Here is a 13,187-nt window from a genome sequence, read left to right as displayed (position 1 = left end):
ATCATCGGTCGTTTCTTAGGCGCAGGGCCTCTTAAGTTCTCTAATGTGCCGTCGCTTCCCAGCAATAGGGAGCTTATGCAAACAACCACCACAACGGCAACGTCACCAAACAAAAGGTTTAATGAGCTGTGCACGGTCGTTCTAAATCTTTGCACATTTCTTTGCCGTCCGTAAGATTGACAACTTAAACCGAATACTCTTCATCGAATGTCACTCTCGTCCTTTTGTTAATGCTGGGATCTGGGAAGGAGAATCGAACTGGACAAACGGGTCTTTGCTTTGTCCAAAACCTGACGGCCGACAGCTGGTCTCCACGATTACCCAGTTTCAAACTTTGCTCATGGAACCCTTTATTCGCTATATCATACACAAGAATAACTTAAAAGATTGAGCATTTAAAAGTTAGTTCGTACAGGAACTATTGTGCTAGAGTAGTTAACAAACGCGGAAAGAGTTGTGTTGTCGGAGGCACAGTGAGTGACGAAGCAGACTTTCTGTTTCTTAAAGAACCAATACGTTTTCCCCATCCTGGCCTTGTTGGGTCATGGTTAAGTCCCCGTTTTGTGCTTCCTGTTGCTGTTTCACCATACAGTTTCGCTTGCACTCCAGTAATTTGGCAAGGTCCTAAAATTAAGGGGAAAAGCAGAAAGGGAATTAGTTAGAGGCGATTAAAAAACCAATAGAGCAAGAAAGCTTGCAAACAAGTAATTCAACTGAATGAATTCCAAAAGAAGAGGAAACATTGCGTGATTTTTTTCCTGACTACCGAAACAAGAAAACGAAGAAATTCCGAAATTCCAAAGTTTTCCCAAACTTTCGAAATGTTTTAACTACCTACAAACACGGACAAAATGGGTTTAGTTCAATAAAAAAAAAAAAACGACTCGTAGCAAACACAGACTTCTCGTTCCTTTTGATCAGTACCAAGATTTGAGGTCATTAGCAGGTTCTAATTTGATTCTCAGGGATCTCTCCTCAAATCTGATTGGCTGAGAATCTAAAATGAGTACTCTCCGCGCGCACAAAAAGTGGGAACCATTCAGAGGTCGTTATTCTCGGCGCTGACCAAAACGATCGCGGCCTGTAGAGATGAAAATGGGTCAGTTTGCACTAGAAGGGAGTGCGGAATTTAAATCATCACAGGGAACAGGCAATGAAGATTTACAGAAATACGACTTTCAGCATTTCAAAGCATGCGCTTCCTGAGATTAAAAGTTTGAATTCGAGTGGGAAGATTTGCTGAATCTCATTGAACTCAACAGCAGTAAGGTTTGGAAAAATGAACTTACACTCCACATCTTCATCTGTTTCATATTTGGCGCCTGGCTCTCTCGAACAGTCTTTTGTTTATCACGCAGACTCTGAAAAAGAAAGCACACTAATGAGAAGAATGCGACTTAAAGAGCCCAGATTGTTTTCAACAGTTTGCCTAGGCAGAAAGAGTTGCAAAAGTATGAAACACACAAAGGAAGATCTACCAATAAGTAAGCAAATCACGTTATTTATACCTTTCCCAAGTTCTCCTGTTCTTGAATCTTTTTAGTGAACTGCTCCCTGTTACATAAGAAACAGCATTAAAGAGAACGACAGTTACGCAAGTTTGCAACAAATGCAAATGTTTTCAAAAGAAATCTAAGGATTTTTTCCGAATCCTTCGGTCCACATTCGTACGGATGTTGGCCTTGCAGTTATAAAACAAGTGTCGTTTTCGGCAGAACTTCGGGGCAATCGAAGCGTTTCCAACTTTTGTTGTTCAATCAAAGTTCGATGTGAAACATTTGCGAACACTACGAAATTGTCATATCATTTTCTAAAACATTTCTTCTTTAAAGAGCCCTAGTCAGCCACACCTTTGTTTTTGTTAACATGCAAGAGTTTGGCTATTATATTTTATTCGGAGCATGTCGAAACGAAGGAAATCACTGTGAAACTACGAAAGATAATTTAACATACTTTCAGGAACACAACTTTCAGTGAAGCAGTAAGATTTCGCTTCACCATGCAATATTAATAATTCCGATGGGATCGAAAATGGCGTAGGCTAACTAGGGTCCTTCAAGGGGCTAAGGTGGAGCCCAGTTAACTCTTGGAGGCTATGTTTCAACAAAGAAAAAGTCACGCAATGCTCGTTTCTTTTGGGTCTCACCCGTTAGGGTAAAAGGTGCGTGACAGGCAAAGCTTACAGCTTACCTGAAAGATTTCTTACGATCCGCTGTATCCGCGGAACGATAGGCCTTCAGCTCATCATCAATTCGCTTCTGTTGTACCTCGAGTACCTTAGTTGTACAAAATAAGATCGTCACACAACAGTTTCCTAATCTTCCTCTAGATTGTCACACAACGATAAATGCTGCCTTGCGTGACGCCCCAAATGGCAGTGGTATAACTGCCCTAAATTCTCATGAAAGCGTCTGAAGGGGGTTTCCTGAGATCGCTGCGAAACTACGAGGCACTTGACAGACTTGAGTACCATTCTGTCTGTAAAGAGAAAGTAGCACCCCAAAACTCACCTTCAGCATGCAGTGCAAATAATGATATCGCCCTTCCTCGTGCGTCAGCTCCTCACGAAGGCCGCGCACTTCCTGGAAATGGTGCAAACTTGAACACGTTAGACACGAGATTTGTGCGCGAAAATGACGTGTGCTGCCACAGCAACGCGCACGTGTACACGTGAGAATGGAAGGAGAAAAGGTTTATGTTTGAATCTGAGGGGGAGGTGGGTGAGTATTTATATTACCTGTTCCAGTTTAGACATGTTGCTCTCCAGTCCTGCTGCTAAGTTCTCGTAAGCTGCTTTCTTTTCTTCATACTCTCCAGTCATTTCCTGTAAATTTGATAATCAATCATCAATTCTCCCCACTAATTGTCATACGTCTCTTCTGACGGCTATTCTAAGAATTTGGAGGTACATCAACAAGATGTCCCCTAACTGATGGCTTTCTTCATTCTCCTCACAGGCCTCCTTGATAATGCATGGATAAAGTAAGGAGAAATTCTAAGGTGATAATTCTCATTACCTGGCATTTCTGTCTCATTGGTCTCAGTTCCTTGATGACTGGAGCCAGGGCACTCTTTTTATCAGCAATTGTTCCATTCAGTTGTCGAACCTGAGGAAAATAACTCTCAAATAAATCACTTGGAAAGGTTCTTTCAAATTCTATGAGGGTGGCAAAGGGTATTTTCGTGATTCGTGAATGACCTAATTTATTTCTCGTGAAATGTGAAAAGCTAGTTTTTTTCTCGTGAATCGTGATTTCATTAGAAGCCGTGAACCGTGATTTTCCAAAATAATTCTCCGTGAAATGAGAAAGAAGTATTTAATTCGTCGTGACCCGTGATTCTGGTTGTTTTCTATTATTTTCGACAGTAATTAACAAAATTGCGTGACCGCAACAGGACAATCATCCCTGTATGTGTTCTTCCTCGGATTTCTTTTTGCTGTGTGCAGAACAAGAAGCGGACGGATGATAAAGACATCTAACAAGGCTGTGCTTGGTCGTAACTTTCAAATATCATAAGGTACGTAACTTCGTGTCAAAAAATGACATTTTTTTTTTCGTGAAACGTGAAATGTCGATTTTATTTCCCGTGAATGAAAGGAACAATTTATTTTCCGTGAAAGGTTATGTCCGTTATCTTGACCCGCTTTACCACCCTCTTCTATCACACTAGATTCCTAAGTAGCAGTTTGACATACTGTATCAAAATCAAGAGCTTATGTTTCATCACGTTTCCTAACATTGACAAGGGAGTTCAAAACATCATGTGTAGAAGAGTAACTCTGATGAAATTCGAGGTGTTTGGAAAAGTGATAAAGCACTGTCTCACATCTATCTCCTCAATCAAAGCTAGGCTGCTATCCATACCAGTTCAGAGATGTCCTCCAGTGTCTTCCCCTTCTGTTCATCGAGTTCGCTTTTCTTGGCGGAAACCTTTTCCAGTTCCTCTTGAGTCTCATGGAAGCCAGACACACCCTTTTTGCTTTCCAAATTAGACTAAATTTTGCAAAAACTGTACATTAATGAGGAATCCTTGGTGCTTTCAGAGGCACGAACAAAGCTCCCTCCACAACAACAATACTCTGCTAAAATAAAGTATTCTTTGAAAAGGCTCCTTCAAATAAATGATATTTCTCTCAAGGATTACTTGGCGTGTCTCATTCCCCACTGCAAAGACTCCTCAACAAAAGAGCACCACAGGCAACAAGGATCCATCAAGAATAAGACTCACACATAAAACAGGCTGTGAGCTCAAGTTCAGTTAACTGCTCCTTAAAATAAAGGTTCCTTATCAAATAAAGCACCTTTCAGATTATAAGGATCTATTTGGAATAAAGCTACACCTCAAATAAAGACATCTCAAATGCATACTTCCTAAAAAGGCACTGTTAGAAGAAAGGATAATATTATCTCCTCAGAGCTTTATTATCTAGCTCTCTGCACGCACTGCAGGCCTATGATGCTCCCTCATCATAGGCCTGCAGTGCGTGCAGAGAGCTAGATAATAAAGTAAAGTAACAAGTACTAACCAACTGCTGTTGAAATGACTCATCTTTTCCTTGCAAGATTTCTTCTGTCCTGGCCAGCACACCATACTCTGCACGAAGCTCTGCCAACTGGAAATCACAGAGATGGCAGTTACAAGCTAGGCAAACTGTCTCATCCAAAATACACACAATGTTTTTGAAACAATTTTTAAGCAGGAATCTAAGAAGGCAGTTCTCCTACAAACCTCTTGCCTTTTCTTTTTGTACACGGTGCTCTTACCCCTCAGCTTGTTAACATACCTTTTGAACTAAAACCAAACAAACTTGGAATCAGTAAAGGTTTCTCAATGCATTGTGCAGAATAATAGTGGAATAATAATGAGATTATAGTTTTTTGAATCACTCACTCATCCTCTTCGCTCCTTTGGGAGTGGAGCATAAGGCCATTTTGCATGGTTAACTAATATTAAAAACTGGATCATTGGATAATGAAATTCAGGAGTTTTTATTGGCTTAGCCATTGTTGTATATGAGCCATATAAGCATATGCCTAAAAAACAATTACTACACCCGCACTTGTTGAATACGAGCTAATAGATAGCGAACTTGGCACTACACACCTTGTTGGTTATCTATTAACTCACCTGTGGCTACCTGTCACATCCACTTGTCATTACCAGCTGTGTCAGACTTATAACCAAGTTAAATTCCTCCTACAAATAAGCTGTTATGCAGTTTCCCTAAGTCTAATGTGGCTGACAACAAAGTTCGACAAAAGGTGAGACAGGGATAATCCCTAGGGTGAACTCCCTTATGAAAAGGTCAGGGATGCTTGTTGTCTCACTTAGGAGTATAAATAAAGAATTCTGGTCTCACTAAGGGTGTTTATGATGAAAACCTACAACTATTAGCTGTCAAAGTATCTTTAAGGAAATAAACACTCCTATTTCAGATTTTAGGCTCAACTTCTGCTGGTCTCTCAAGTCCAGTCTACTATTGCATGCTTCTTTTCTGCACAGTGGCTGGCTATCAAGCCTAGTCCATTTAAAGTGGTATCTTTTAGGAGTCAAATAAAGCCTAAGCCACACCCAGATTGGTCTCCTTTAGAGGTTGAATTCAAATTTTCTGACAAGCATCTTCAACCTTGCCCCTCCCCCCCCCCCCCCAACTCAGGAATAATCTACCAGTAGCTGTCTTATCACAACCTCTTGACATGATAATGACAATGATGATTACCAAGTCTTGGAACTCACCTCATCGCCTTTCAACACTTCAGACCCTTCACTTTCCTTTAATAACTCTTTCTTTTTCTGCAAGTCACTTTCTGCATTGGTCACCTAAGAATTGAACGCAATGAGTGTAACATTTAATCTATTTAGCAAGGTTACAAACATCAAACACATCCACATTTGCGATCATATAATATTATAATTAGGTGCAGATTTAAGAAGCAAGGTCGTCTGCCAAACAACAAGCAGCCAAAAACAACCATCACATTTCAATTGTCACTAAACTGTTCACCAAAATGATATTAACAATTAAAAAATAATACCAGGGCAATCTCTAACATTAACCTAAACTAACTCTAATGCAAAGTGCTCTGCTAAAGAAGACGTTTGTTAACTAAAAATTACAGTAATTTACCTCATCCATGGCTTCTTGGAGTTTCTCTGCAGCTGCTTCTTTCTTACGTCCAATGATTGAGGCCTAAGAACAGAAATTAACTAGATGTGTGAGCCCAAAGTTGGCTATAGTAACAAACGATATGTGCAAAGTTCTGTTTTGTACATGACAAGTGTTTTCATAGACTGAAAAGGTTGAACTAAACTAGTGACTTATTGTGTCTCCTTTATTATGTCAGAAAGAGCAAAACATACAACCCTAACCTGTTTAACCGTAGCTATGAGAGTAAAGAAGGCTGCAAAACTTTCTAGTCCTCCTAAACTCATTAATTTGGTAACAGCTCTTATTAATTGAAGTAAGTTGGTGAAAAACTTAACTGGATCTTTCCAAGATCCTTAACTATCTTTAATTATGCTGAACAGGATCCTAACGAAGATTCTTTGAGAAGTTTCCACAGGCAAGATTTCAATTAACAACAAACTTACAACTTACCTGCTGTCTGAAAAGTGAGAGCTTGTCATCAATAGGGTCATTCCGCACCATTCTCTTTTCAATCAGTGTATTGATCTCTGCGGAGAGTTGCTTGATCTGAAAAATATTAATAATTTCATTATAAAGCCTACCATGAGACATGTTAGGATTGCAAACATTGAATATTTTTGTAGAAGTAAGTTTTCATGCACAATATAATGGAGTTATTAGTCCACCATGCATTAACTGTCTCTTACCCGTTTGTTAAGCTCATCAACATCAGTCTGGCCCATAGCTGGTTCATCAGCTACTTTCTGCAGATCTTGTGCATACTTCTTTTTCCCTTCCAGCTCCTTAGTATTTTCAAAAAATCATTTTATACCACTCAGTAAGCATGTTAAGTCTCTGACATTGTTATCCTCAGTTTTTAAAAATTTAATTCAGCAACAACATGCACTTGGTTCAAACTTGTAGCTACTAATAAAAATAAATGAAAAAATTTAAGATAAAAATACATGGCTCAATTTTGAGCTCTTTGACTTTTGAGTCTTTTCTGGATATTTTCCAAGGTTACATACATGTTCTCTTTTCCACCCTCTTTACTACTGAATTATAGAAAAAGACAGTTGCTGTGCTTATCTTTACCTAATCTTAAGCTAGATTTTACCTTTGGTAGTTTTTCCTGGCAGAGATATACGTTGACTTTGTTTTCTTCCTCTAGCCTCTTTATAAGGTCTGTAAGTAAAAACAAAACCTTTCAGTACCCCAATCTCTATGCTCCCAAAGTTACAATATAGCTCTCGGTAACATATATTTCCTTTAGTAACTTACTTTAAATCATGTACTCGTAACCAAGTTTAGATCTACATGTCTCTATTTACCTGCCCCAGTTGTGCCGACACCCTGAGCCCTCATGTCCTTGAGCTGCTGTAGCATACGCTGGTAACGCTGGTCTGAGTGGAGGTACTGTGATAAACAAAACAAAAAATGTATAATTGGGCAACTTTAATACAGCTCCCAACTTATTTTATTTTCTACTAGTATTTTTAATGAGTGCCTGGATTGTTGAAAAAGACTCATGACTCGTGAATCCTGTGTCTATGCAAAAGGAAAGGTATCCTACACAAACATAAGCCCTGTGTTTCTTATTTCAAATTTCCAACGCTACTACTGGCATTAAATTTGCCAGTATTCATTTGTACACCTGGGTGAACAGAGGTGCTATGAGAGTGAAGTGTCTTGCCTAAGAACACAACACAATGTCCCTGGCCAGGGTTCCAACCCGTACTACTCGATCTGGAGGCAGGCACTCTAACCATGAGGCCAACCCACCTACACCATTGTTTGTCTACGATATCTGATAATCAGTGTTCATGTGTTTCTTACCTGATTCTTCTGTTCCAATTTTTGCTGCCCAAGAGCGTGCTCTTTTTCTCTCTCAACACGCAAGTTCCGAGCTGCTTGCAACATCTTCTCATAGTTCCGAACATTCTCAACCTAAAGTAGAATGAATCATTGTCAAATTCTTGTTAATTAACTACCTCATGCCTAAAATTTATTAGTTAAGAAGAGAACTTGTAGACCACAAATTGGGTTTTCATTTTTAAAAAGGTGCTGACCTCTACCACGTCCTTTATTTTTCAGAACTTTTCAGTATACTTCAGCTTTACTAATCAACATAATTAAAACATTTCTTTAAAAGTGCTAATTTAGAAAGTTGGGTGGTTTATCCCAGTTTTACATGACAATTGTCTGATCAGATTCTCCTTGATTCATTAGTGTACTTGACAATGTAATTATTAGGAGAAAACAGATCTATGTCTGTTTGATAATGGACTTTTAGGAGATACCTTCTTCTGCATTCTATCAATTCTTTTCTGTAGTTGTTCCTTTTCATCTTCCATGTTCACTATGTCCTAAAAATATGACATAAGTATGAGAAATAATGTTAAATATCCATAAGACAGCTATTTTGCTCTGTAACTCTACTGTAGCTGTTAAGTTCTGTGAGCAGTGCATGATACAAAACGGTTGTCTCAAGTTTTTGAGATTTGAAGGAGGTTTTAGGTCTTGGGTCATAGATCTTAAGTTTTAGGTCTTAGCTTTTGAGACACCCCTTACATAACATTTCTTGACTGGTATTTGTTCTGTTTTACAACGATTACCCAGCTCTCCCTGGGGTCCCAGAGCCTATCATGACCCAGTCTCCAAGGGGAGGGGGGGTGGCTAACTCATACTACAGGGTTAAATATGCTACCCCTCCTTGATACAATGGGTAGTATATAAAATGGATGGGGGGAAGTGGAAGGGGAAAAAGGGAGGGAAGGAGATGGTGCACAAAAAACACATTTGACCAAGTTTTCCTTCCCCTCTGCAGTTCCTTCAAGTTGGAAAGAACATTCCACTGACCTTTTTAATCTCCCCTGTTGATAGTCCAGATGTCCTGAGCTGTTCAACTGTCTTGTGTAACTCTTTAAACTGCTCCATCAGGTCTAAATACTGATGTCAACAAATCAGTATTCTTTGTTAGATTTTGGTACCTACAACTGAGTGTTCTCTAGTGTCAATAGGTCAAATGGGGTAAACTCTGCTGATGTTTTCTTTTATACCCTGACTGACCTGTTGTCTTCATAAAAAAAGACCACGCTACTGCACACACAAATAGCTTTTATTACAGTTGAGTCTGCTATCAAATATTCTTTTGTTTAAAAAGGCATGCAAACAAGGCGAGCAGGTCAATACAAAGCAGAATTAACCCTTTTGCATTGTTTCTATGTCAAACAACTAAAAACTGTAATAACAGCTTTTGAATCAATACAATGCAATACAATGCAATACAATCCAAATTTATTATGTAAGAAAACATAAAAGGAAATGAATCAAATATTATCAAATGTGTAGTTCCAGAAAATATCCACACTCCCACCATGGAGGGAATTTCACGTAAGCCCCCCCCCCCCCTCCCCAGAATTTCCATATTTTGAACACAAAAATAATCCCCCCACCCCTCCGGAATTTCCACGAGTATTATGTGCACCCCCATACCCCTGGAAAAAACAGTTTTGGTAAGAAAAGCTGTTAAAATTAACACTCCAAACACTTAGCCATCTGCATTGCACATCACTGCTGTTTTTTTGCAATCAGTCATTATATCTGAAGATACAGCAATTTATTTATACATGCTTTAAAGGAAAATAATAAAATGGTAACTTGTCAAATTACCTTCCTATATGGCTAAGTCCCTTTGTAAATGTGGTACAATTTCTGTCGAAGGACAGATTTTCTTGGGTCTTTGACCCCCCTACCCCTCCAGCATTTCCAATTCCCTCAGTGGTGGGGATGTGGATATTTTCTGGAACTACACAGTAACAAGCAGCCTTGTCTCAGTTGAAGCAGTAAACAAAAGAGCCAGTCCAAAAATTACAGAATGCAATTTTAGCAACAATAGGGTTGTCAAAAATGGCCAGCAGGGAAAATCTCCATCTGCTTCATAACTTTAGTCAGCTACACTGGTCAAGGTTCTCTTTTCCTCCCTCCTCAAAAACCAACACTGAATGCCAATCTGACCTAGATGCATGTACACAGTACTAAAGGTTTGAGAGAGCTCATATGCCTGCTATAAGGGTTAATAAATCATCTATATTGACAGTTCACATTACTAACTACTTATTAACCAAGAAAGAGGTCTTTACAAGAAAATCTCAAACCAAGACCTTGCCATATTGACTGAGCTATAGCAAGGTCAATACCGCAAAGCAGAGGTTTGAGATTTTCCCATAAAGACTGAATGTTTGAGGTTAATATGTAGTTTATTATATGGATTTTTGCTTTGTTTTTGGAGGTATGTAATTGGCCTGTGGGCATTACAGGAGCATAATGTCCTAGAATTAGCCAATCAGAGCACTTGTTATATCAGCTACAAAAACAAGCCATATAATAAACTAAAATTTCATTTAACTAGAAGGAAAAAAAACTTACATTCACATTCAGGTCATTTAACTCCTGATCACCCAGCTGATCCGGAGGTACCTCCAGCTTCACCAGATATCTTGCCAGATAAGCTCTTGTCTTTAATTCTGTCAGGTTTTCAAACAGCCAATGAAGAATAGGGTACACAACCAACTTGTCACCCTGGATAAGCCCATTTCTAAAAGAATTCCTAAACAGTGTGAAAGAAATGAAAGTTCAATATTGATATTAAATACTGCCAAATTTTCATAGCAGTAAGATTGAAATCAAACATTTAAAGAAGACGACACACCATTTAAATTTGATAAAGAAAAGAAACTTAGACTCTAATTGGCAATAATTCCAAGTGAAACTTGTCACTGAGTGTTGCATTGGGAAAGTGTTCCTATCAAGGTATAGTAGCTCAATCACAGAAAACCCTGCGGCTTATTTGCATCTTATTGACAAGCGCTTGTGTCTATTTTTTCATGCTCTGTTCTTTAAAGGGATCTCACAAGGTGGTTCACAGTTTCAGGGCTTTCTTCAATTACTCCAAAGAGACATCAACCGTTTGGTTCATTTTGCAGGACAACTTCTCTATTAGATTTAAAAATACTCTGAATAAAATAAACTTAGGTTTAAAATAGTCAGACAAACATATACAGGCTAGATGATTGCAAAGTCCCTAGCCTGGTGGCTTTTTACTCATACCAAGAGATGTTTATCCCTGTCACTGGCATTACTTACAAACTTCCTGAATCTGTCTTTGGCTTGAATTTGAGAATTCTCAAGAATGTGAACATTCTTTTTGCCATTTGTTCAGGCTCTTCATCCCGAAGATCAATTTTGTGCTGTTGAAAAATAATAATAAAAAAGTAGAGAAAAATATGAAGATCATATTTCGTAATAGTACTATAAAATCACTGTTGTTCAACCCCTGTCTATCAAAGGTAAGGTAAGATAAAGTTGCATACAAGCCAAGTGGCCCATCAGGCTGGAGCTTATCCTGGTTTCTGTAACAAGAAACAACTACACGTAGGAGTAATTCTACTCTCCCCTGGATGGGATGCTAGTCCATCACAAGGGTTACCCCCAGCATTAAGCTCGCTGGTACCTATTTATATCCCCGGGTGGAGAGACACTGTGAGAGTAAAGTGTCTTGCCCAAGAACACAACACAGTGTCCCCGGCCAGGACTCAAACCCTGACCACTCGATCTGTAGACGAGTACACTAATTATGAGGCCACCACACCTTCCAACTCTTTCTATCACAGCCATCCATATATGGTGCTAATCTGCAGGTATCCACAATAGCTACAAACAGTTTGCTCACATTTGATGGTTGACATCTCCTAAAATGTTCAGCATTTACTTTCCAAATCTTGACTCTCCATGCCCACACTCCCCCTTTTATGCTAGTGAGGCATTAAGAATATGCTAACGACCTCCAACAAATTGTAACAGGAAACAATAGCATACAAAAATTACCTGAGGATTAATCTCTGCAAAGACATCATTCAGAACTTGTAGTAACTGCAGGGGCTGAAGGGAGTCAAAACTGAAAAAAGTATGCCACAATTAAAAAAGTTGCCAATGCATGCATTACTGCCTATGGTTTTTCTCTTTTCATCAACCTTAACTGGTGAAAGTAAAGTCAAATTTTCATATGCTTCCACTTAAATGACAATAGTGGTGTCCAACCAGAAAGCTCTTACAACTTTGGCCACTGCTCACATATAAATTTTATTTCTTGACAACCTAATGTTTCTTAATATTTTACTATTTTCATAAATTTACCGTATAAAATGTGTGTAAATGCCCTTTACAATGTAAACAAAGACTGGAATTGAGTCATCTACTAGGCAAATTTTGACTGAACTGTGTAGCAACCATCCCCACAAAAATACAATGTAATGAAATTAAATTTGCCCTCCAGTCGGTAAATTATGCAGAAAAAATTGAGAACATCCCATTGTCTAAACAGCACATAATTAAATCATTTTACCCTTACAAAGAATTTGCAATTCTGATCATAGATTCCGGCCTTTCGGATGACATTTATCCCATAGCTATTAGAAAAGAATAGTAAAAGATGTAACTTACCTTATGAGGTTATAATTCTTCTTGAAAGGCTCCTTGTTCAGCTCGTCTACTATGTACTTCAGTTGTTCACTCATGGCGGTTGCAAGATGTTGGAACTAATTTCTTCTTCAATTTTCAACACCAAAAAACCAATGGTTTCAGCTAGTTTTAACCTTTAACGAGTAAGAATTACATCTTTTTTTAAATTAACGTCAAGATAAATAAGAATATCGATGTATTTGGCAAATTTTTTCAAGCTAAATATGAAATAAACACCAAAATGTCGAGCACCATGGATACTGCGACACAATATGGCCGCCACTACTTCATGTAAATTATATTCAAATTAGGAGCATTATCTGTTACCCGCACAGCGCCCTTCTATCTGTCTATTTCAAGGAGAGAAAGGTTGTGTCAAATTAGACAAATTTTCTTTTGCAAGAATACTTCTTGGAACTATTTCACTTGTGTGACTTTCTGCTACAAAAAACTAGTTTTTATATTTTTATCGAACAAGAAAATCAAAGGTCCCCTTTTCGTGATTACAAAACTGTATACCTATAATGTTTCCGCTGAA

At 38.5% G+C, this 13,187-nt stretch overlaps 1 protein-coding gene across 1 annotated transcript; it reads right to left on the bottom strand.

Annotated features, from left to right (window-relative positions):
* Positions 1-53: 53 nt before the first annotated feature.
* Positions 54-12,924, bottom strand: LOC145491829 (intraflagellar transport protein 81 homolog). The gene is made up of 23 exons (XM_081471105.1): positions 12,632-12,924; positions 12,017-12,086; positions 11,276-11,379; positions 10,559-10,739; positions 8,990-9,079; positions 8,431-8,496; positions 7,967-8,077; positions 7,462-7,546; positions 7,248-7,315; positions 6,838-6,933; positions 6,602-6,697; positions 6,131-6,193; positions 5,740-5,823; positions 4,732-4,794; positions 4,529-4,615; positions 3,867-3,995; positions 3,018-3,107; positions 2,738-2,824; positions 2,511-2,582; positions 2,191-2,276; positions 1,509-1,554; positions 1,290-1,361; positions 54-624 (listed from the first exon to the last, which is right to left on the bottom strand). The coding sequence occupies exons 1-23, from the start codon at positions 12,703-12,705 to the stop codon at positions 502-504; spliced, it is 2,043 nt and encodes a 680-aa protein (XP_081327231.1). The 5' UTR covers positions 12,706-12,924; the 3' UTR covers positions 54-501.
* Positions 12,925-13,187: the final 263 nt, after the last annotated feature.

The sequence above is a fragment of the Orbicella franksi genome, chromosome 7 (assembly GCF_964199315.1).
Source record: "Orbicella franksi chromosome 7, jaOrbFran1.1, whole genome shotgun sequence".
Classification (NCBI taxonomy): Eukaryota; Metazoa; Cnidaria; class Anthozoa; order Scleractinia; family Merulinidae; genus Orbicella; species Orbicella franksi.
The sequence above is the reverse complement of the archived record's forward strand: the minus strand, read 5'-3'. Positions and strand labels throughout refer to the sequence as shown.